Below are 21,749 nucleotides of genomic sequence, written 5' to 3'. Positions count from 1 at the left end.
AGTGCCATCCCAGCCTCCGGTGGGCATCCCCAGCACCCAGCACAAAGACCTGCCAGCTCATAATCTACTCATCCTTTAACACACTGGCTATTACATTTCCCTTGGATGGGGTCTGAGAGGCTCTAACCCCTCAACTGGCCTACAGAGCCGAACTAAGGTCATTTTGCCAAAAATGCCTTTCAGAGAATTACCTATAGAAGGGGAGCTTACTACGGGGGGGCTTTCTCACTGTCTTATCATAAAGCACTGGGGAGCCTGGAAGGAAGGAGGGGATGAGGAAAAAGTATAAAAGGGCTATTTTAGTCATTTAATACAGGTTAACTTGGGGTATATGATGCAATGATTTATTTGAAGTCAACTTTGCACTATCAAACTTTAACCATGTAAGTGGTCAGTACAATCATGCATTACATCCACAGTTTTTTAATGACCATCTAAAAACCTCACGGCCGATGCACTGAATATTAGTGTACTCAGACCTCAAGCCGGGTTATGGCTACACTCACTTAACCTGCTACGACCAGCCACTACCTCACCATCGGGAGAGCGGCCATCACCAAAACATCTCCAGTGTCTAACCAGCAGGACCAAAAGACAAAGTCTATAAAGATATTAACACACACGGTGTGAGAACACAAACTTTTTGCACACTTGGATTGCTGCCCTGGAGCTAACTGTTGGGGTTGGTGGCATTTGGGGGGATCTTTCACCTCCGTTTTCCAAGTGAGAAATAAATACGACCCCAAAACAGGAAGCCAATTAGCTATAGCCTAGAATTATGACTACGGCCCAAGGTCTTCATTAAATCAATTGCTCAATATGTATTTACTGATGCCTCCCCCATGGCGGCTATCATGCTCCCGGCACTGGGATGCGGTGGCAAAGGAGACAGATCACATCCCTGCCCATCTCCAACATTCTAGTGGGAGAGAGAAAGGATGAACACATACCTGACGTTGTGAGAAACAGGTGTAATGCACAGAAATAACGCACGGTCAGGGAAGAGTGTGATGGGGAGGAGGGTCATTTATTTGTTTTTAATTTTTTTTAGTTTTTGGCTGTGCTGCACAGAATGTGGGATCTTACTTCCCAGACCAGGGCTCAAACCCGAGCCCCTTGCATTGGAAGTACAGTCTTAATCACTGCATCACCAGGGAAATCCCTGTAGGGCTCTTTTAAATAGGAGATCTAAGCAACCCCTGGAGAAGGCAATGGCACCCCACTCCACTACTCTTGCCTGGAAAATCCCATGGATGGAGGAGCCTGGTAGGCTTCAGTCCATGGAGTCGCGAAGAGTCGGACATGACTGAGCGACTTCCCTTTCGCTTCTTACTTTCCTGCATTGGAGAAGGAAATGGCAACCCACTCCAGTGTTCTTGCCTGGAGAATCCCAGGGACAGGGGAGCCTGGTGGGCTACCGTCTATGGGGTCGCACAGAGTTGGACACGACTGAAGTGACTTAGCAGCAGCAGCAGCAGCAAGCAACCCTACCTTGATCTGGGAGGTAGTGAGGACTTCCCTGGCAGTCCAGAAGTTAAGACTCAGTGCTTCCAATGCAGGGCATGTGGGTTCTATCCCTGGTCAGAGAACTAAGATCCCATATGATGCAATGCCAAAAAACTATTTTTAAAAATCTGGGAGTTATTAATTGCCAGTGCAGAGCAAGTGCAAAGGTCCTGTGGTAGAAATGAGCCCAGCACATTCAAAAGCAGCAAAAGGAGGGAACAGGCCCAGAGCAGCACTGGAGATCAGCATAAGCACCAGATCAAGGGTGACTAACCTTGGGGATGTGTGAACCTGGATGGAAAATATGCATAGTTTTTTAATTTCACAAAGCAAATTAAACCACAAAGTGAAATACAGCATTTAGAAGCACAGGCAGCAAATCTCAGGAGTTATGAGCAGTGCCTGTGATGCTGAATAGAAAAAAAATCATAGCAATTTTCACATCAAAGTATGGTGGCTCAGTGGTAAAGAGTCTGCCTGCACTGTGGCAGACCTGGGTTCGATCCTGCGTTGGGAAGATCCCCTGGAGGAGGGCATGGCAACCCACTCCAGTTTGTTGCCTGGAGAGTCCCCATGGACAGAGGAGCCTGGAGGGCTACAGTCCACGGGGTCACAAGGAGTCAGACACGACTGAGCGACTAAGCACACAGCATGTGGTTATTGCAGATACCCCAAAATAGCATCTAAGCTTATCACTGCTTCAAAGTTAAAGGCACTTATCAGACCTGCTGCTTCAAAGTCAGTGCATGAACAATTACAAAGGGCTTCCCTGGTGGCTCAATGGTAAAGAATCCACCTGCCAATGCAGGAGACAAGGGTTTGATCCCTGATCCAGGAAGATCCCACATGCCACGGAGCAACTAAGCCCGTGCATCACAACTCCTGAGCTTGTGCTCTAGAGCTTGGGAACCACAACGACTGCACCCACGTGCCACAGCTACTGAAGCCCCCATGCCCTAGAGGCCGTGGTACGCAAGAGAAGCCGCTTCGATGAGAAGCCAGCGTACTGCAACTAGAGCAGCCCCCGCTCGCCACAACCAGAGAAAAGCCCAAGGAGCAAAGAAGACTCGGCAAGGCCAAAAATAATAAAAGAAATACACTGTATCCAAAAAAGAATCACATCTACAGTACCACAAAAGGACGCTTACTATTTGACACCTGCATGTTAATTAACTGGTTACTTTTGTAACCCTGCGTATTTCATTTTATGCTTTCTAAACATTATTCAGAGAAGGGATCCCCAAGGCTTTCTCCAACTGCCCAAGGGGTCCAGGGCACAAAGAAGGTTAGGTGGCTGGAGCAGAACTCCCCCCCGCAGGGCCACCCAAAACATTTGGATTTGTGCAGGAGCCCCCATGAGGCCCTCCAGCCCAGAGCTGGGCAGAGACGGGTCTGACTGTGAGTGCCACAGCAAAGTCTGTTCCTAACAGAGCTGGCCTTCCAACAGGCGTGCAGGAAAGAACTTCTGAAAGGAGGAGTCTGCTTTAAACTATTTACAGACTTCGGTCAATCATTTTTAATAGACTGAGTGCCACATGACGAATTGGTAGAGGGGTGGGGGGCCAAGAATGAAATTCTGGCTGTTTCTAGCCAGAGTGCAAAGAGTAAATATAACTGCTTGGGTTATTAAAACAAATAATCAGTGTCAAATAAACTGTTACGTGATTCCACGCAACTATTCCGGCACCAAAACTATACTGTGCTAATCACTATAAGCTTCTGGTTTCTATATTTTCAGCTTTGAAAGAGTAAGTCTCTACCTCACCCTTCCCCATCTCCACCTGACAACCTTTCCTTTTCAAAATATTACCAGTTACTCTCAAACGTTAGCCCTCCACTTGAACTTGGAAGGTAGACCAGCCCAGCCCTTCTCCTAAAGTCTTCTGCGGACCTCTGACGATGCTCACAGTGCGTGTGTGAACCGGGACATTCATCTCGAAGGTGCTGAGCCTTTCTGTCCAAAATCACAGCCTTCCCTCCCTTTCTGAGGGCCCATTCCTTCTCCTAGGCTCTGGGTCTTTTTCCCAAAGGTCCTGACTGCTTTATAAATAGAGGCTTGGGGAATCCCAGGGTTTTGCTTCTAGTCTGTATCACATTTTCCTACCGTGTTTGCTGCTTGACTATCACAGCTATAAGACAAAGATGCTTGTCTTTGCGTAATTCTGCACCAGACCTCCTTACTGAGCATGCTTCCCAACCACAGAAGCTTTCCCACCCCTCCATCTTCTGAGCAGATGCGTGAATATTTCTTCTGCCCAGTGGTCCTGTCAGCTGCCCTCATGCCCTTTAATGCAAAGACATTCAAGAACAGCCCCTGGAGGTCGCATCATCCTTCCTGCTTTAATGGGGCTGCCCCCACACTCCACTTTTGAGGAAGACCCCGTCTGCGGGCACACGATGTGATTTACTGTGTGAAGGAGATAGCCCCTATGCTACGAGTTACCGAGTTGGGATGCTCCATTATGAATGCCTCGTCAGCATCTATCAAAATGACCGGCTTCTTCTCTGAGCTAATAACATGATTAAGTCTATTACTGGATTTACTGATACCAAACCATCCTCCGGCCGCTGGTGTTAGCTATTGCTGGCTGTGGTATTTTCCCTGTACTGGTTGATGCTATTTGCTATTACCTTATTTAGATTTTTTGCATTTGCATTTGTGAGCAAAACTGGTCCATGGCCGTCTTTTTTCGTGCATCCATCAGCTGTATTAGAGTCGATTTGAAGTACAGTTGTGGCCCATCGGTTGTCATTTATCTGATACTAACACTGACTCTGTGAAGAAGGCTGAGCACCAAAGAATTGATGCTTTTGAACTGTGGTGTTGGAGAAAACTCTTGAGAGTCCCTTGGACTGCAAGGAGATCCAACCAGTCCATTCTAAAGGAGATTAATCCTGGGTGTTCATTGGAAGGACTGATGCTACAGCTGAAACTCCAATACTTTGGCAACCTCATGCAAAGAGTTGACTCATTGGAAAAGACTCCGATGCTGGGAGGGATTGGGGGCAGGAGGAGAAGTGGACGACAGAGGATCAGATGGATGGATGGCATCACTGACTCAATGGACGTGCGTTTGAGTGAACTCCGGGAGTTGGTGATGGACAGGGAGGCCTGGCGTGCTGCGATTCATGGGGTCGCAAAGAGTCGGACACGACTGAGCGACTGAACTGAACTGAACACTGCCTCTTGTGCTGGTCTGCATGTGTTTATCTTCCTGACCCGAATTATAGAGGAGTCGAAGCTACAGGCTGCCCCCGGGACCCATGCCCAACTCCAGTATCCCCTTGGCCGCTGGTCAGCTCACCTCTTGGAGTGAACCCCAATTTTCTCAACCAGTAAAGTGGGCCAACTACAGAGACCTGCTGGTGAGGAGACCGTGAGAACTATGTGTGGAGCCCTGAGGCCAGTGCCTGGCACAAGCAGACCTCACACAGCGGAGCCGCTGTCCAGGGGTGCTGCCCTGCACCTGTGTTCAAGCCTCAAGCTCTGAAGACAGAATTCTCCATTAAAGCCAGGACACACCTTGACCCAATGCCACCAGGACTTCCACTGCCCCTGGAAACCAGGGCCACCCTTTCAGCGTGGAATGTTCCCTCCAATGGAAAAGAGCCTCACTGAGGTCCTCCAGGGCCCTGGCAACACCACAAGCTTCTGTGTGTATAGGGACCCCACCCATCCCAGAATACCTCCCGTGGGGCTGGTGTATCCCCTCCTATGGAAGAGCATGTCAAGGGTCAGAGACCTCCAGTTGCCTGCCCTAAGTAGTTCTGCTTTCCCAAATCCCAGGATTGGGAGCTTACACGTCTAATTCCTGCTTTGTAGAATGAGGAGATCTCACTTGCCTTCCGCCCCCTACATTCTGCCTCTCCTCCCGTGTGAACCAGGAGCCCACGGCTGTCCAGGCATGACTAGCTCCCATGACGGGTTCTCCCCTACGCGCTGGGCGGGCAGCCTTGGGCCTGTGTTCAAGCCCCCAGGAGTGCTCAGGACAAAAAGCCCAGCTGGGTGTCTCACCTTGTAATGAGCCAGCTGGAGCGAGAGCTGTACGAAGGCGTCCGGGCTGGTTTTACATTTCTTAATCAGCCCTTTACCGAAAGTGCGGAATGGGAAGGAGTGGAAATCCACGTCGTTGGCCAGGAGGTTGGCACTGCTCAGCGAAGTCTCAATGACCTCCTGACACTTGGGGAAAAAGGAGAAAAGGCTTCACTTAATGGGAGGGGAAGTTCTGACACAAACTGAAGAAAACACAAGCTGACTTTCAGCACAGCTAACACACAGACTTGTTGCTTAGAAATACATACATCACGTTTACTTGGATTTTTCCAATCTTTCTAACCTAAGAGTTGCAGTAAGTTGGTAACGTGGCACTGCCCCTCACCCCCCAAACAGCAATGGGGTGGCCCACACAGGAGGAACGCCTGGTCCCAGGGGGACCCCCAGAGGGCATTTCAAAGAGTCACAGGTTTTGCTTCATGAGCTCCGTTCTTCTTATATGCTAGCCATCGAGGGACCAGCTTTAAAAAGAAATGGACTGGGACCTCCCCGGTGGCGCGGTGGTTAAGCCTCTGTGCTTCCGATGTAGGGGCTGCAGGCTTGATCCCCGGTTGGGGAACTAGGTTCCCACATACCAACCAGCACAGCCGAAAAAAGACAAAAAAACAGGGCATGGACTGTGGGACAGCTGTACAGTAGAAGCGAGTCCTCAGCCGTGAAGTCACACAAGGAATCTTGAATGCACACGACCGAGGGAAAGAAGTCACCGGAACCGCTCCGCACTATACGACTCCAGCTGTATGACATTCAGGGACAGGCGACATGATAGAGACGGTGAGACCTGTGCTGTCAGGAGCAAGGCGGGAGAGAGGGACGAGCCGGCAGAGGAGAGGTTTTAGGGCGGTGATGCTGCTCTGCGTCTCATTATCTCTGCCCACGCCATAGATGCACGACAGCAAGCGTGACCCCAAGCGTGACCCTAATGCGAGCTACGAACTTCAGTGATACTGACACGTCGGTGTAGCTGCATCGCCTGTAACACACGGACCAACTGGTAGGGACGTCGGCAGTGGGAGTGACTGTGCGTGTGTGAGGGCGGGCAGAGTGTGCGAAAACTCTGCACCTTCCACTTGGATTTTGCTGCGAGCCTGAAAGTGCTCTAAAAATGAAAATCCATCCAAAAAAAACTTTTCAATAAATGGTACGTGACTTAGTCAGCTAGAAGGACTCTGTCACACACCTCTTCAGAAGTCATGCCTCTCTGAGGACCACACACCAGCCACAGGGATGCAGGCTGGACAAAAAGATGCAGACGGATAAGACCTTATAGTATGGATCCAATATTTTCTATGTCAAAAATGACTTCAAAAAAGAAAAAGACTTCCCAGGCCCTGGGAATTCCTGTTTGGCTTTGATTTGGTATTTCCAGCCCTAAAATTCCTTCCCCAAAGGGCTTCCATGGAGTAAATTGCATTGGAGAAGACTCAGAGGGACAGAAATAACAAATTAGTGATCTAGCGTACTTCAGCTCCAAAGGAAATGATTTCATTGTGACGTCTAGCTAAGTTTGAGCTAGGAATTTCACTGACAATCTTAGCCAAAAGCTTTCAGTGAAAGAAGAACTACTGACTGGGGCTTCCAAGGCAATAGGAGCTGTAGCAGCTTTGAGGTCCCAGGAAGAAACACCCAGGCGGACAGACTTCTGTCTCAGGGGCATTCTGAGCTCGTGAGCACCACTGGAAAACTCGACTGAGAGAGTTTAGACCCGTCTCCTTTCCAAGGTAATTGACAAGCATCTGAGGAATGGGACTTACTTCCTCCGGGATGTCCCACTGCAGCCGGGTAGGGTACGGGATGTTCGGGTTGGTGTCTCCTTTACAGTGTCCATCCTCCGTGTAACCCAGCTGGAAGCTGTCTGTGGCCATGACGTACTGTCAAAAATAAGACACATCTGTTAAGTCCAAGATCATCACAGGTACCTGTTACATACAAGTCACTGACCTCTCAAAGTACATCCTTTCGTTCTAGAAATGCAATCTAGACTTAACCATAACTACTTGCTTAGGGTCTGCTGAGCACTTGACATTCTGTGAACACCCACCTAATAAGGTACTCTGATCTCTACTTCAGGGTCATGAAAGATGGACCTGGAGAGGTTCGACAGTGTTTGGACAGGTAAGGAGCACAGCCAGAATTCAAGCTGAGTGTATGATGCGCAGAAAGTAGCTCAGAGCCTGCTTCTAGGTCCTGGCTGTGAGCTAGTACCGTCTGGGTGTTACCCTGATGGATACTGACCCTATAAGGTAGTAACTGCTGTTCTCACGCGTATAAATGAGAAGACCGCCTCAGTGAGGTGAAGAGTCTGTCCGAGTTCACACTTCTCAGGGAGCCAGGATGTGGGCCCAGGTGTGAATGCTCTCTGTTCACTGGCAGGTAATCTTAAGCCAGTTTATTCAATGGTATTTACTGAGCACCAACTATGAGTCAACCCTGAATATTCACTGGAAGGACTGATGCTGAAACTGAACCTCCAATACTTTGGCCACCTGATTCGAAGAGCTGACTCATTGGAAAAGACCCTGATGCTGGGAAAGATTGAGGGCAGGAAGAGAAGGGGATGACAGAGGATGAGATGGTTGGACGGCATCACCAACTTAACGGACATGAGTTTGAGCAAACTGCAGGAGCTGGTGAAGGACAGGGAAGCCTGGCATGCTGCAGTCCATGGGGTAGCAAAGAGTCAGACGTGACTTAGCAACTGAACAACAGCTATGAGTCAGCAATGCTTCTGAGCGCCAGTGGACAAAGCAGACAGGAATTTCGCCTTTCTACAAAAGTTTACAGATGGCCACGACCAAGCGACTCCATTCTTAGGTATGGACTCAAAAGAAATGAAAACACAGGTTCACATACAACTTGTACACTGACGTTCACAGAAGCGATGGTTATAGTAGTTAAACAGCGAAAAGAGCCCAAATGTCCATCGAGTTATGAACAGATAAAATACGGTATTATCATGCGAAGGAATACTATTCAGCCATCAAAAGGAACAAAGCCCTAGTGGTTAGGATTCTGGACTTTCACTGCTGTGGGCCAGGTTCAATCCCCAGTTGGGGAACTGAGATCCCAAAAAAAATTTTTAAAAAGGAATGAAGCCCTATAGAACAATATAGATGAATCCTGAAAACATTAGCCAGATACACAAGACCACATACTGTGTGGATTCTGTTTCTATGAAATGGCTAGAATAGCCAGAGACAGAAAGGAGATTAGTGGTTACCAAGGGTTGGGTGGGGTGGGGGTGCGGGGAGGTGTTTTATTTTGGGAGTGATGGAAGTGTCCTGGAATGAGACAGTGGTGATGGAAAGAACAACCATACTGAACTGTACACTTGAAGAGGTGAACTATATGCTTTGTGAATTACACCTGAATTTTTAAAAATAATAAAAATATTTTTTAAAAGGTATTTCTGCCCTCGAGGAGCTTACATTCCAGTAGGGGAAGCAAAATGAACAAAAAAAGAGCCCAAGGTCAGAGGGTGACACTGTTGGACAGTGAGCGGGGGAGAGCAGCGGCTCAGGGACGGGGAAGTGTAAGGCGGGCCTCATCTCACGCATGTGCGGTCAGTGCCCCTGTGAGCTGAGCCTGTGAAGGGGCCCAGCCTAGCTGTGTCGCATCAGAGCCCCCGAGTCCAACACAAACACCAGAAACACACAGACAGCCAACAGGACTCAGCTTGGACCAGATTTGTTTTTAATTGGCACAGGTGGCATCATTATACCAGCCCATTAATTGGCCCTGGTGTGGGCCTCCATGACAAGATGGTGGGTCAGTTCTCATCCACATAGGGAGCATCTGGGTTCCTGTTTGACCCCTGGAGTCACGGGCCACAGTGTCCATCAGGTGATTAACAATTAAACACCACCGCATCCAACTGCTCACCCTGATGTAAGACTAAATCCTTTATCCTTATCTTATCCAGAGTACTGAAAAAATACGCCTGGCCTTGTCAGTATCCTGTAGATTTCTCTACTTGGTAAATGTACCTAATGTGATCCAGACTGCCTATGACTCAGAGATTTCTCTTTCACCCAAGTACTGCTCTGATGCTCTTATTACTGGGAAAGTCCTTGGAACAGGGTGTAATAGGCATGGACCATTACAAAGTGCAAAGAGACTTAAAGTGTCTCATTTCAACATTCAGCAGTGGTAAAGGGGTTTGATCTATGACAGATCTTTAGTTGAAAGGATCTCTCAGCCTTTGTCGGCATCAGCAAAGACAAGGGTGATGAAGAGCCTTTTTGACAACTTGGCTACTTTTATCACGTGTTAATGTCTTAGGACCACGCTGGTGTCTTACAGACTGGAGCAATTTTTTCTTTCCTTTTTAAAGGTTTCCCGGACAGGGGAGCTTGGCGTGCTGCAGTCCATCGGGTCGAAAAGAGCTGGACATGACTGAGCGACTGGACGCCAACAATGAACAGTGGTGAGGACTCCACACTCCCACTGCAGAGGGCTTGGCTTCGATCCCCAACTGGGGACTACGATCGCACGTTTTACGGCATAGCCAAAAAAATAAATAAATGTAAAGTGTTAGGTGGAGGGAGAGGATGACAGGCTTTGGTGGGTTTTTCGGTAACTTGGTAATTCTAAGAATTAAGCGAAGTGGGAAAAGGCACACTGCACTTTCATAAACCAAGATTTCAAGACCCTTGCTTTTATTTGGCCTAAAACTTGGCAGCCTTCAAAATAACCGAGCTTCAGTTCCGCCCTGAAGTCACTGCGTCTGAGCCAAGGCCACCTCATTATTTTGGCACCTTCAGGATGTGACAATAAATGTTTCCATTTCAGGAACCTCAGCCATACGTTGACAGTGCCAACAGCTGCTGAAAACATTGTAACTGGACGGATACTACCAAGTTTAATTCAGTCTGGGGTTTGCTTTTTCAATAGCAGTTTCTACGGTCAAGTTAAACTTTCAGACACTCACCTCCCAAAGGTGACCCATGATGGGCGCATCGGCCCAGGAGTGCTCCGCATTAATGCCCATCTTGCCGTTTTTAAAGACGATAAACGTGAATGATTTATCAAACCACCTGCACGACACAAAAATATTAATGCAACTGGCACGTTTACAAAGACAAAGCAAATCCAGACAATGTGTTTGTTTTCTTATGGATGGCCTCAACTGACTGTATCCACCCCTCCTATGGTTGGTAGAGGTGAACGACTCCCCACCGGTGATAATAGAAGTACATACAGAAGGGCCTCCCTGGTGGCTCGGCGGTAAAGAACTCTCCTGCCAATGCGGGAGATACAGGTTCAATCCCTGGTCCGGGAAGGTCCCAGCGTGCCTCAGAGCAAATAAACCCATGGGCCACAGCTACTGACCTGTGCTCTAGAGTCCAGGAGCTGCAGCTACTGAGACCTGCGCGCCCTCGAGCCTGTGCTCAGCAACAAGAAGCCATGGCAGGGACTTCCCTGGGGATCCAGTGGCTAAGACTCCACACTCCCAATGCAGGGGCCCCGGGTTCGATACTTGGTCAGGGAACTAGATCCCACAGGCTACAACTAAGATTTTGCATGCGGCAACTAAAGATCCCATGTGTTGCAACTAAGAACCAGCACAGCCAAATAAATAAATACATCTAAAAAAGAGAGAGAGAGAAGCCACTCTAATGAGAAGCCCGAGCACTGCAACTAGTGCTCGCTGCGACTGGAGAGGAGCCTGCACGGCAACGAAAATCCAGCACAGCCAAAAATAAATCATTCTTTTTAAAAAGTTTAAAAAAAAAGGTACACATAGAACCCTAACTCACTGGTTTCTCTCCTGCTCCCGACACAGAGATAAGCATTTGGGTACTGGGGACCAGAAGGAGAACAGGCTGTATTGTTATAACGAGAAAGGATGCATAAGACACTGGCAGAGAGGCAGGAAGCCGCAAGGTCGTCCTCGGGTATCTGCTGGGGGCGTGGCTCTGGGACCCACTGGCCGATAAGGAAACCTGAGGCTGCTCCGGCCCCAGAGTCGGCCCTCTGCAGCCACAGGCTCCACAACCAAGGCTCTGAAACACGCTCCCTGATCCACAGGTGGTTGAACCCCACGGACATGGAGGACCAACTGTGCCTGCACCCCCCTTCCCCCACCTCGGCCAACCCTCACCCCCAACCTGATGGGCAGTCAGGACCTCCCTTCACAGGGAAGGGGATGGAGGATCCAGGAAGTGGAGCAGGCTCACCCAATCACATGACGAATGAGCAGAGCCAAAGCCGACATCCAGGTCAGGCCCTGGGCAGCCCCTTCTCACGAGCATCTCCAAATGGAGGAGGTCACGCAGAGGGGAAGAATCTCAAGGCTGCTGCTTACGTGTGTGCGTGACAGTTTGGGTGGAAAGAAGAAACTCCCCAGTCGTATTTTCACGGCCCCCTTGCTTCAGCGGATGCTTACGGCTGGGTGTCAGCCATAGGCAATGCTTCTTCCAGGTCTCAGGCAAAGCACTGTGTTTCAGAAGGTAAGCGCGATACCTGTCGAAACACCTGCCATGCAGCAGGGACTTGGCGTAGCTGTCCATCGACGTTTCCGGGTCCTCCTCCCTGTATCCCTGCTCGGTTTCGTCTAACGTCACGAAGAACGCTGCTTTTTCCACGGCATCCAGAGACTGCTTGTTTTTCCCGTGTCCAAAATAGGCCTGGCGACACCTGGCCCAGGGGACCCTGCGGTGAGGATTAAGTACCATGAGACCTGCAGCAATTTGGTGACATCTCCTTCGAGGCACATGCGAAAGGACAACGTTTTTCAGTTCTCAGTGTTTTAGGGGTTTAAGGAAAACTCGGCGTTAAAGACTTTCTCCATCTGCAACTGCCTGCCTGCCTGCCGGCTGGGCCGCCTGGTTGGAGGGCAGGGGTCTCGCCTTCTCCTTGTACCTGCTCCAGGGACGTTGCAGGTGGGGAACTTCATCCATAAATGCCGAGTGAAGGACAAGAGGGCAGATGGGCCCGGAGCTCTGCCGTCCGGGGCAGCAGAGCCCCAGCCAGGCAGGGGCCTTCCTTGTGGCCTTCTGACCCTCTCCATGCGACCATCCCTTGGAAACTACAGCGAGGGCCAAGAGCACAGCCCTGGTGCCGGGACCAGCTCAAGTTCACAGACCCCGACACCACTGTCCCATCTTTCAGATGAGGAAACCGAGGCACAGGCAGGAGGTCACAGTGCCCTTCGTGGTGGGTCGGGACTACTACCCAGTCCAGCCAGTCCCGAGCCCACACGCCCATGCTACAAATGGCCACACGACAGCCTGGTGATGAGGGGCGCCCCCGGGAGCCGAATCCAGGGATTCTTTTCCATCCTGCCCCATGTGGGGTGCACGGAGCTGATGGGACACCCAATTCCCGAGAGGCGCCCCAGCTGTGGCCTCTCCAGATAGCTCCTGGGCCCCTTCACTCAGGCCCCCTACCCCACTACCCTTCCAGGCCAGGACCACCTGTCTCTGTCTCCCGCCCTCTTCTCCCCACCGAGTGCTCAACCCAGAATCCCAGGCGTGCCACAAAGCCCAGAAGCACAACAGGTGGCATCGCAGGCCCAGCTCCAACCGCTGATCTCGACGCCTGGGGACAGTGGTGACCACGAGAATCGCTGGTACGTGCTCAGCACCTAGGTAGGTGAGGTGGGGCATAGTCCTCATGGGGACGTGTCGGGGGCGTTGCTCGCTGAGTCTGCACCCTGCCCCTCTCTGCCTCACTGGCCACCCCCAGTGACGCTCGGTCAGCACCCGGGACCCAAGGTTCTTCCCCAGGATGCGTCCCCTCTGTTCCAGCCGAGCCCTTGCCACCCAGCAACGGCCGCCCTCCAGCCTCTTGGACTGAGCCTCCTCTTTACTAACACTGCCCATGTCCAGCCCCGGAACCCCCCGGACCAGAATATAAGTCTGGGGCTTCCCAGGTGGTGCTAGTGGTCAAGAGCCTGCCTGCCAATGCAGAGACCGTGGGTTCGATCCCTGGGTGGGGAAGATCCCCTGTAGGAGGGCAGGGTGAACCTCTCTAGTCTTCTTGCCTGGAGAATCCCAAGGACAGAGGAGCCTGGCGGGCTACAGTCCGTGGGGTCACACGTGGGACACAGTCGAGAGACTGAGCATGCACGCAGTCACTCCAGGCTAACGCGGCCCCTTTATCAGCGCCTGGTCACAGAATTAAGCCCAAATGTGGCTGGGTACAAGGGCCCCACTCCACAGCTCCCAGCATCTTCTCCCCAGACATCTCTGCTGCCCGTCGGTCATCCCGGCTCAGCACCGCCCTCTGCGTGCCCTCGCCTGGGTCTCTTCCTCTTCTCTGCAGGACAGTCACTCACCATCTTGCTCCCAGCACCACCCTAACAGCAGCCACACTGCCGGCCCCAGGGGTCCTCATCAGGGACCACAATGAACCAGAAGCCCTGGGTAAAGCCTGAAGACAGACTTGCTTGTCCCCCAAGTGCTCCCCTCCCCGATCCCAAACAGACTAGCTCAGCCCCAGAGATATCAGAGCCCAGGCTGTACAGGCCAGGCCCTTGAGCTTTAACCCTGACATGGAGGCCTTGGCTAAACTTGTCTGTTTCCTAAGTCCAACATGCCCAAGGGCTTCCCTGCCGGCTCAGCGTTCACCTGAGAATTCACCAGCCAATGCAGGGGACAAGCTTCGATCCCTGGTCTGGGAAGATTCCATATGACGCGGAGCAACTAAGCCTGTGTGCCAACTACTGAGCCTGTGCTCTGGAGCCTGGGAACCGCATCGACTGAGCCCGGGTGCCCTAGAGTCTGTGCTCTGCAACAAACCAGGTCAAAGCAACGCGAAGGACGTGCACCACAGCTAGAGAGCAGCCTCCGCTCTCAGAAACCAGAGAAAGCCCTTGTGCGGCAACAAAGACCCAGCAGAGCCAGACTAAATAACATTATTTAAAAACAAAACAACAACCAAAAACATGCCGCAGCCCACATGACAACGCCTACTTCCTTCCTTCAGTCACGCGTCCCGAGATCCACGCACACGCATACCCGCCTGTCACACAGACGGCCAAGGGGACCCGGGAACAAAGCCGAGCCCAGCGCGGCAGGCCGGGGACCTGCTTCCCCACCAGGGGGGACCCTGGTGAGGAGAGGACCCTGAGCCCCCGAAACACGACAGCATCTTGGAGGGGCCGCACACCTGTCTGCTCCCCTGGTGAGGAGAGAACCCCGAGACCCCCCGACAGCCCCCAGCATCTTGGAGGGACCGCACACCTGTTTGCCCCCCTGGTGGGGAGAGAACCCTGAGACCCCCCCGACAGCCCCCCGGCGTCTTGGAGGGGCCGCACACCTGTCCGCCGCCGTAAGCGCCGCCAGCTTGGCCTCCCCGGGCTGCGGCTCCGACGGGTCCTCCAGGATCCGCTGCACCTGCTGCTCGATCTCGCGGGGCCTCAGCAGCCGGCCGTCGTGGTAGAGCCAGACCTTGAAGTAGCGGCCCCGGTGGAAGACGACGATGTGCTTGCTGTCCCTCAGGTGCTGGATGGTGTCTGCGGGGGGCGGGGGCAGGCATCCAGGGGCACGTGGTTAGAGGAGGAGAGAACACACCCTCGACGGCACCACCTCCTGTCCCTGCGTCACTCGGCTCTGCTCAGAGTCCACTTCCCACAAGCTTGCAGAGGGCTCGGAGCTCTGGGCTGGGGCAGGCCTGGGCGCTGGCTCCGCTTGGCCACCCCCGGATGTGTCACCCGGGCCAAAGGGCCGACGGGGGGCGGTCCTAAGTGGTACCGGTCTGTCCCCTTGCATTTGTGAGGGCATCCCGGCTGGAACAGACAGGCACCCCCTACACTGGGCAGTAAGGAAGGCAGGGGTCAGGGGTCCTAGGTCAGGCTACTGGGCCACAAATCTGGCTCCCCCTGAAGACAATAAACTTCCTTGCTGGTCCAGTGGTTAGGAATATGCGCTTTCACTGCAGGAGGCATGGGTTCAATTCCCGGTCGGTCGGGGAACTAAGATCCCTCGTGCCGCACCATGCGGCCAAAAAAAAAAAATTCCTAACCCAATCTGGGAAAAAAACTACTGTAAGACATCCTTCAATTGAAGAGAAACTGAGTCAGTTAAATTAATTAACTGTCCAGGCCTGAGAAAGACAAAGGCAGTTCAACAGAAGGAAGGTTCTTCAGCCTGAAATCTCTGAAACCTTAGGAGAGGCCTCGAGCCACTGGTGTGGTCTTCTCTGATGTCTCCTGAGCACAAGGATGGGAAGTTTTGATTTCCGAAGGAGCCCTGAGTGGGCTACCCACCTGTCTCCTCTCCCGGGATCCGAGAAGTATTAAACATGCGCTCCCACTGGGCGGAGCAGAGCGGAATCGTAGACCCCAGAAGAAGAATCTGTAACAGAAATATGTCTCAAACAAAAATTCAAGGAGCAAATTAAGTCCACGCATTTAAATGCTGGATTTGTTTTCCGGGCCCATAGCATGGCTGGACCTAATCTCCAAACTCTGTAAGAACGGGGGTTCCCTGGGATACCATGCACCCTGGGGTTTGCTGAAACAGACCAGAGCACAGAACCCTGCATCTTATTCGTAAATAACACGTCCTCAGCAGGCTCCACGCTTCTACCGCAGGGAGCACGTTTTCAACCCCTAGTTTCGGAACTGAGATGAGATCCTGAGTGCTGCATAGTGTAGTTAAAAGAAAGAAAGAAAGATGCTGACACTTAAGTCAAAGGAGTAGTTAAAAAAAAAAAAAAGGCCTCAAGACTTCCTTGCTGGTCTAGTGGTTAAGAATCTGCCTGTCAGTGCAGGGGACACGGGTTCGACCCCTGGTCTGGGAAGATCCCACGTGCCACAGAGAAACAACTGAGTCCGCATGCGGCATCTCCCGAAGCCCGTAGGCCCTACAGCCTGTGTTCTGCAACAAGAAAAGCCTCTGTAATATGAGAAGCCCGCTCACAGCAACCAAGAGTAGCCCCGGCTTACCACACCTAGAGAAAGTCCCTGTGCAGCAACAAAGACTCAGCACGGTCAAAAATATCAATAAATTAATAAACAAAAAGAATTTTTGTAAAGGCCTGACATCTATATTATTTCCTTCACAAGCAAGAGAGGGTTTCCTCAAAGGACAAATTACAGAACTAAAGTGCATCAGACATATATCCATTTAGGACACTACAGAAGAGAATTAAATCTCAAAGTAATTATGTTGAGGGAAAGAGGTCAAAACAAAAAAGTTAAAAGTGAATGGGGATTCCCTGGTGGTCCAGTGGTTAAGAATCCATCTTTCAGTGCAAGGGATATGGGTTGGATCCCTAGTCAGGGAACTAAGACCCTTCTAGTGCGCCGCAACTAGAAGGTCCATGCTCTGCAAGTGAATATCCTGTATGATGCAACAAGAACCCTGCGTGCTGCAAACGAGACCCGACACGGCCAAATAAACACTGGTTGGTCTAGTCGCTCAGTCGTGTCTGACTCTTTGCGACCCCATGGATTGGAGCCCGCCAGGCTCCTCTGTCCATGGGATTCTCCAGGCAAGAATACTGGAGTGGGTTGCCATTTCCTTCTCCAGGGGATCTTCCCAAACCCAGGGATTGAACCCGGGTCTCCTACACTGCAGGTGGATTCTTTACCGACTGAACCACCAGGGAAGCCCCGAAATAATGAATGTTTAAAATAAAAAAAAAAGCAAGCACAAGCTGTAAGAATCCACTTACAGAAAACGCAAGCTAATCTAGAGTGACAGAAAGCAGATCAGGGTGATGGTGGGGAGCAGAGACGGACACAGAGGCGCACAGAGGAACCCAGGGTGGGCCGGTGGGCGGGGGTCTCACTCACTTAACTGTGATGGTTTCACATGTACAGAGATACACATCAGAACGTCAGAACTCATTACAGTGGGTGCTTTGAAGGTGTGCTGTGTATCAATTACACCTGGATAAAGCTGTTTTAAAGAATTTTTTAAAAAGCAGTCTGGGACTTCCCCAATGGTCCAGTGGTCAAGAGCCCACGTTGCAGTGGAGGTTGTGTGGGTTCCATCCCTGGTTGGGGAACCAAGATCCCACGTGTCATGGAGCAACTAAGCCATAAGCCACCACAAAGACCTGAACAGCCAAATAAAAACGTTTTTTTCTTTTAAGAAAAAAGCACTTTGCGTGCATACCGGTTTGATTTCCTCCCGGTCCAGTTTGCGTCTGTAAAGCAGGATGGCGTGGATCCCGTTGCCAGCTCTTGCCGCCTGGATGTGAGTCGGTATGATATACAGCAAGTCCTGACACAAAACACACAGCATTAGGGGGAATGTTCATGGAAAGACAGCGAACTTCAATACACAGCGAATGTATTCCTCCTACACATGTGTTCACGACACCTGCTCTGCTGTTTCAAGCTTCCAAGCAATTGTCGGGCTATGAAAGGTAAGAGTATATTTTAAAATTAAATGGTAAATAAATATAATTCAAGTCTAAAAAAAGATAACAGTACTACATCCTAAATATCCTCATATAATGCATAAAAAGGAAAGCGGAAATTAAAAACAGCAATTAGATAATTAGGATGCTTTCTGAATGAGAAGTAACCAAAGGTTAAAATAACCTTTTATATAGAGTAGTGCTGGCAAATTTTTAGAAACACATTTCTAAGTGTTTATATTTTTCAAGTCCAAGGGTCGCTTGTCTGTCTCAACGATACTTTGAGAGAAATTATATGTGTGTGGTTGCCCCCCGATTACATGGGAAATAGATACCAAAGTCTTTGGGAACAAAAGGGGACCAGATGGGCAATTCACTCTAAAAAGTATTTTTCTGGGCCATGTCAACAGTTTTTCTCTAAGTCTGACCTTGTTTCCAAAGGACAAGAACAATTATTTTTAAAGAAAAGAAATTTTAAAGGAGAAAAACAGAAAAAGCAAACAATAAGACAGATATAAGTGAAGTGAAGTTGCTCAGTCGTGTCTCTTTGCGACCCCATGGACTGTAACCTACCAGGCTCCTCTGTCCATGGGATTTTCTAGGCAAGAGGACTGGAGTGGGTTGCCATTTCCTTCTCCAGGGGATCTTCCTGACTCAGGGATTGAACCCAGGTCTCCCGCACTGCAGGCAGAAGCTTTACCCTCTGAGCCACCAGGGAAGATCTAAGATAGATATAAGGAGAAGGCAAAAAATATAAAAGAAAGCAAAGAGGAGAAAGAAGGGGAAAGACAGATTCAGCAGCAATTTAAGGCCAGTTATCAGACACCGGTGGTGGTTAGCTGCTCCCTTACGTCTTACGCCTTTGCAACCCCATGGACAATAGCCCTTCAGGCTCCTCTCTCCACGGATTTCCCAGACAAGAATACTGGAGTGGGTTGCCATGCCCTCCTACAAGGGATCTTCCTGACCCAGGGATCGAACACACATCTCCTGCATTGCAGGCTGATTCTTCACCTGCTGAGTCATCAGGGAACCCCAAGGAGGTGCTTCTAACAAAATAGTGGGGTTTGCTCTCCAGACCACCCATGTCTCAAAAGGCAAGAAAGACCAAAGAGACATGAAAATAACAGGGTGGGACCCACGTCACCCCAGGGCCCAGAAGGACAAGCTTAGTACGTGGACGAGCTCTCAGCTGACCAACAGGTCAGGAGCGGGCAGGGATGTGGGCCTTCAGCATTACTCAGGCTCAGTTAGGAAAACAGAGGGAAAGGTTTGCTGCGTGAGGAGTCCCGATCGCCACGAGACCATTTCTGCAATCCAAATTCCTCTGCAGCAGCTCGGTGGGCGCCCTTGAATGTCACTGGAAATACAAAAGGACCTCCACGGGCCCCTGTGCTGTGGACGGCAGGTCCTGGGCTCCCTGACGGGGGTGTGAGGCCTTGGGTGGGGGAAGCAGAGCCAGGGGAGGCCCAGAGCATCCCCAGGCAGCCCGCAGGGCCGGGCCGGGCCACCTGGGGCCTGGTCTCCCCCGAAAGCCACGGGCCCGCGGGACTCACCATCGCGAAGTAGTTGCTGTTCACCATCAGCGGCCCTCGTCCTCGGAGGTAGATGTATTCCTCCCACCAGTCGCTCACCTGTTAGGTGCAAGCAGGAGAGAGCACGGTCAGGCTTAACCAGGCTGCCCGGGACAGGGTGGGCGCATTTACAGCATTTCTCTCTCTCTCGGGGCCAAGTCAGCCCCAGTGAGGCCGAATGCAAAACAGCGGGCACCGGAAGATGGCTTTATTCAAGTCAAGACTCAGCTACAGGGTACATCACCTTCATTTCATAGACAGTTTAAAAAATAAAAACACCAAATGGGAAAGAAATGATCAGTGTCTGGCTGCTCTAACATTTCTTAACAGTGAACACCACCAGTAACTGTCCACAGACTGCCTCTCCCCTTCTGCTCCCACAGCTTCCACTCTGCGTGCAGCCACCCCGGGGCCACGTGTCCTGTCTTCCCAGCATCCCTCAGGAGGCCAGCAGTCTTGTCCTAACCACACCCACAGCCTTCGGGACCCAAGGATCACCATCCTTCCACTTTGTGTGAAAGATTCTTATGGTGCCCACCTAAGAATCTAAGTACCTGTGAAAACTTTCACAGACTCAAAACACCCATGTCACCAGTGCAGGATCAAACCCTGACGTGACTTGCCCACCCACCCTGGACTCCGACTGCTCTCTCCGGTCATGACTCGCCCCATGCCTGTGCCCCTGGTGTGCCCCACCCACCAGTTCTGTCTGGGTCACACCTTCTCTTCCACCCTGTTGTTCAGTCACTAAGTCACGTCTGACTCTTTGTGACCCCATGGACTGCAACCTGCCAGGCTTCCCTGTCCTCCACTATCTCCTAGAGCTTGCTCAAACTCATGTCCATTGAGTCAGTGATGCCATCCAACCATCTCATCCTATCACCCACCCTCTTCTTCTCCTGCCTTCAATTTTGCCCAACATCAGTCTTTTCCAATGAATCGGCTCTTTGCATCAAGTGGCCAAAGTATTAGAGTGTCAGCTTTAGCATCAGTCCTTCCAATGAATATTCAGGGCTGACTTCCTTTAGGATTGACTGGCTTGATCTCCTTGCTGTCCAAGGGATGCTCAAGAGTCTTCTCTAGCACCACAATTCGAAAGCATCAACTCTTCAGAGCTCAGCCTTCTTTATGGTCCAAGTCTTCCACACTAGCTGTTCCTCAAAGCTCAACTCCTCTGCCTGTTTCATCCACCACTTGTCTCCTTCCACTGGCCATATGTAGGGAAGCTCAACTGGCTCAGGAACAAATTATATTCCTACACAAAATTCCACCAAGAAAAACAGCATGTTTGTATACTCACATAATTGGTAGCCCACCAGGATTTTAGCTTCAAATACCACTGCAATCTTGGTCCCAGATTGACAGCAAAATCTTGTGCCAGAGCCGTCATCCGTGTAAAGTCTCCCTCCTTCATAAGAGGCTTCACAGATTCCAAGTACTGGGGTTAAGGGAAAAAACATAAGCCCAGCTAAAATAGAAGGTTTCTTTCCTTATGCCTTAGAAAAAGGCTAGTCTTCACTCAAGTTAGCTAACTTCAATACTAAAGGACATTTTACATCAGGGATAACTCAACAATTAAACTTTTGGGGGGACATCGCCAGTGGTCCAGCCGCTAAGGCTCCGAGCTCCCAGTGCCAGGGGCCTGGGTTCAATCCCTTGTCAGGGAACTAGGTCTCACATACTGCAACTAAGAGTTCGTATGCTACAACTATAAGACCCCGCATGCTGAAATTAAGACCTGAAGCAGCCAAATTAATTAATTATATTAAAAAAAAATAACTTCTTTGTCCTTTTACTGGCATGCACCCTCCTCAGATCTTGAATCAGCACAAAATCACCAAAGTGGACTCTAGACTGACAAGATCAAGATTTGGTCAACAATGAGCTTTTAATGTGTGGGGTTTTTTTCTCCATCATCTGGTCCTTCATAAGAGCTCTGTTCTCACCTAGGCTATGAAGGTGCCAATGAGATGGGTGGGGAGGCTCTGAGAGCCTAGGGTGGTACTAAAGGCTGGTGCTTAGGACCCCAGGACAGGAAAGAGGAGCCGGAAAAATGACAGGGACGGGGAAGGTCACACCACCAGGCTGAGGCCAGGCCACCAGTTCAGAATTTCCAGGGCCCCCACTTTGATTTGCTCTGGTCCTTGCAGGTAGGAGGAGGCAGGCAGCAGTTCATGGCACTCAACAGCATCGACAGTGTATTTTTTGGCTGCACCAGGGGGCATGAGGGATCTTAGCTCTCCGAGCAGGGATACAACCCAAACCCCTTGCCGTGGAAACTCGGGGTCCTAACCACT

General features: G+C 50.8%; 1 protein-coding gene across 3 annotated transcripts in view; it reads right to left on the bottom strand.

Moving 5' to 3' along the window:
• Nucleotides 1–21,749, bottom strand: part of CPT1A (carnitine palmitoyltransferase 1A) — a 60,342-nt gene that overhangs the window by 9,244 nt on the left and 29,349 nt on the right. For all 3 annotated transcript variants that reach the window (XM_086385233.1, XM_086385235.1, XM_086385234.1), the window contains 9 exons: nucleotides 20,753–20,890; nucleotides 19,435–19,512; nucleotides 17,632–17,739; nucleotides 15,774–15,861; nucleotides 14,825–15,020; nucleotides 12,026–12,214; nucleotides 10,491–10,596; nucleotides 7,315–7,431; nucleotides 5,522–5,686 (listed from right to left, as the gene is read on the bottom strand). In XM_086385233.1, coding sequence (XP_086241359.1) covers nucleotides 5,522–5,686; nucleotides 7,315–7,431; nucleotides 10,491–10,596; nucleotides 12,026–12,214; nucleotides 14,825–15,020; nucleotides 15,774–15,861; nucleotides 17,632–17,739; nucleotides 19,435–19,512; nucleotides 20,753–20,890 — 1,185 coding nt within the window. The remainder of the gene's footprint in view (nucleotides 1–5,521; nucleotides 5,687–7,314; nucleotides 7,432–10,490; nucleotides 10,597–12,025; nucleotides 12,215–14,824; nucleotides 15,021–15,773; nucleotides 15,862–17,631; nucleotides 17,740–19,434; nucleotides 19,513–20,752; nucleotides 20,891–21,749) is intronic.

This window comes from Bos grunniens, chromosome 29 (genome assembly GCF_055505025.1).
Source record: "Bos grunniens cultivar Pamir isolate PY7600 chromosome 29, Bosgru_T2T1.0, whole genome shotgun sequence".
Lineage (NCBI taxonomy): Eukaryota > Metazoa > Chordata > Mammalia > Artiodactyla > Bovidae > Bos > Bos grunniens.
The sequence above is the reverse complement of the archived record's forward strand: the minus strand, read 5'-3'. Positions and strand labels throughout refer to the sequence as shown.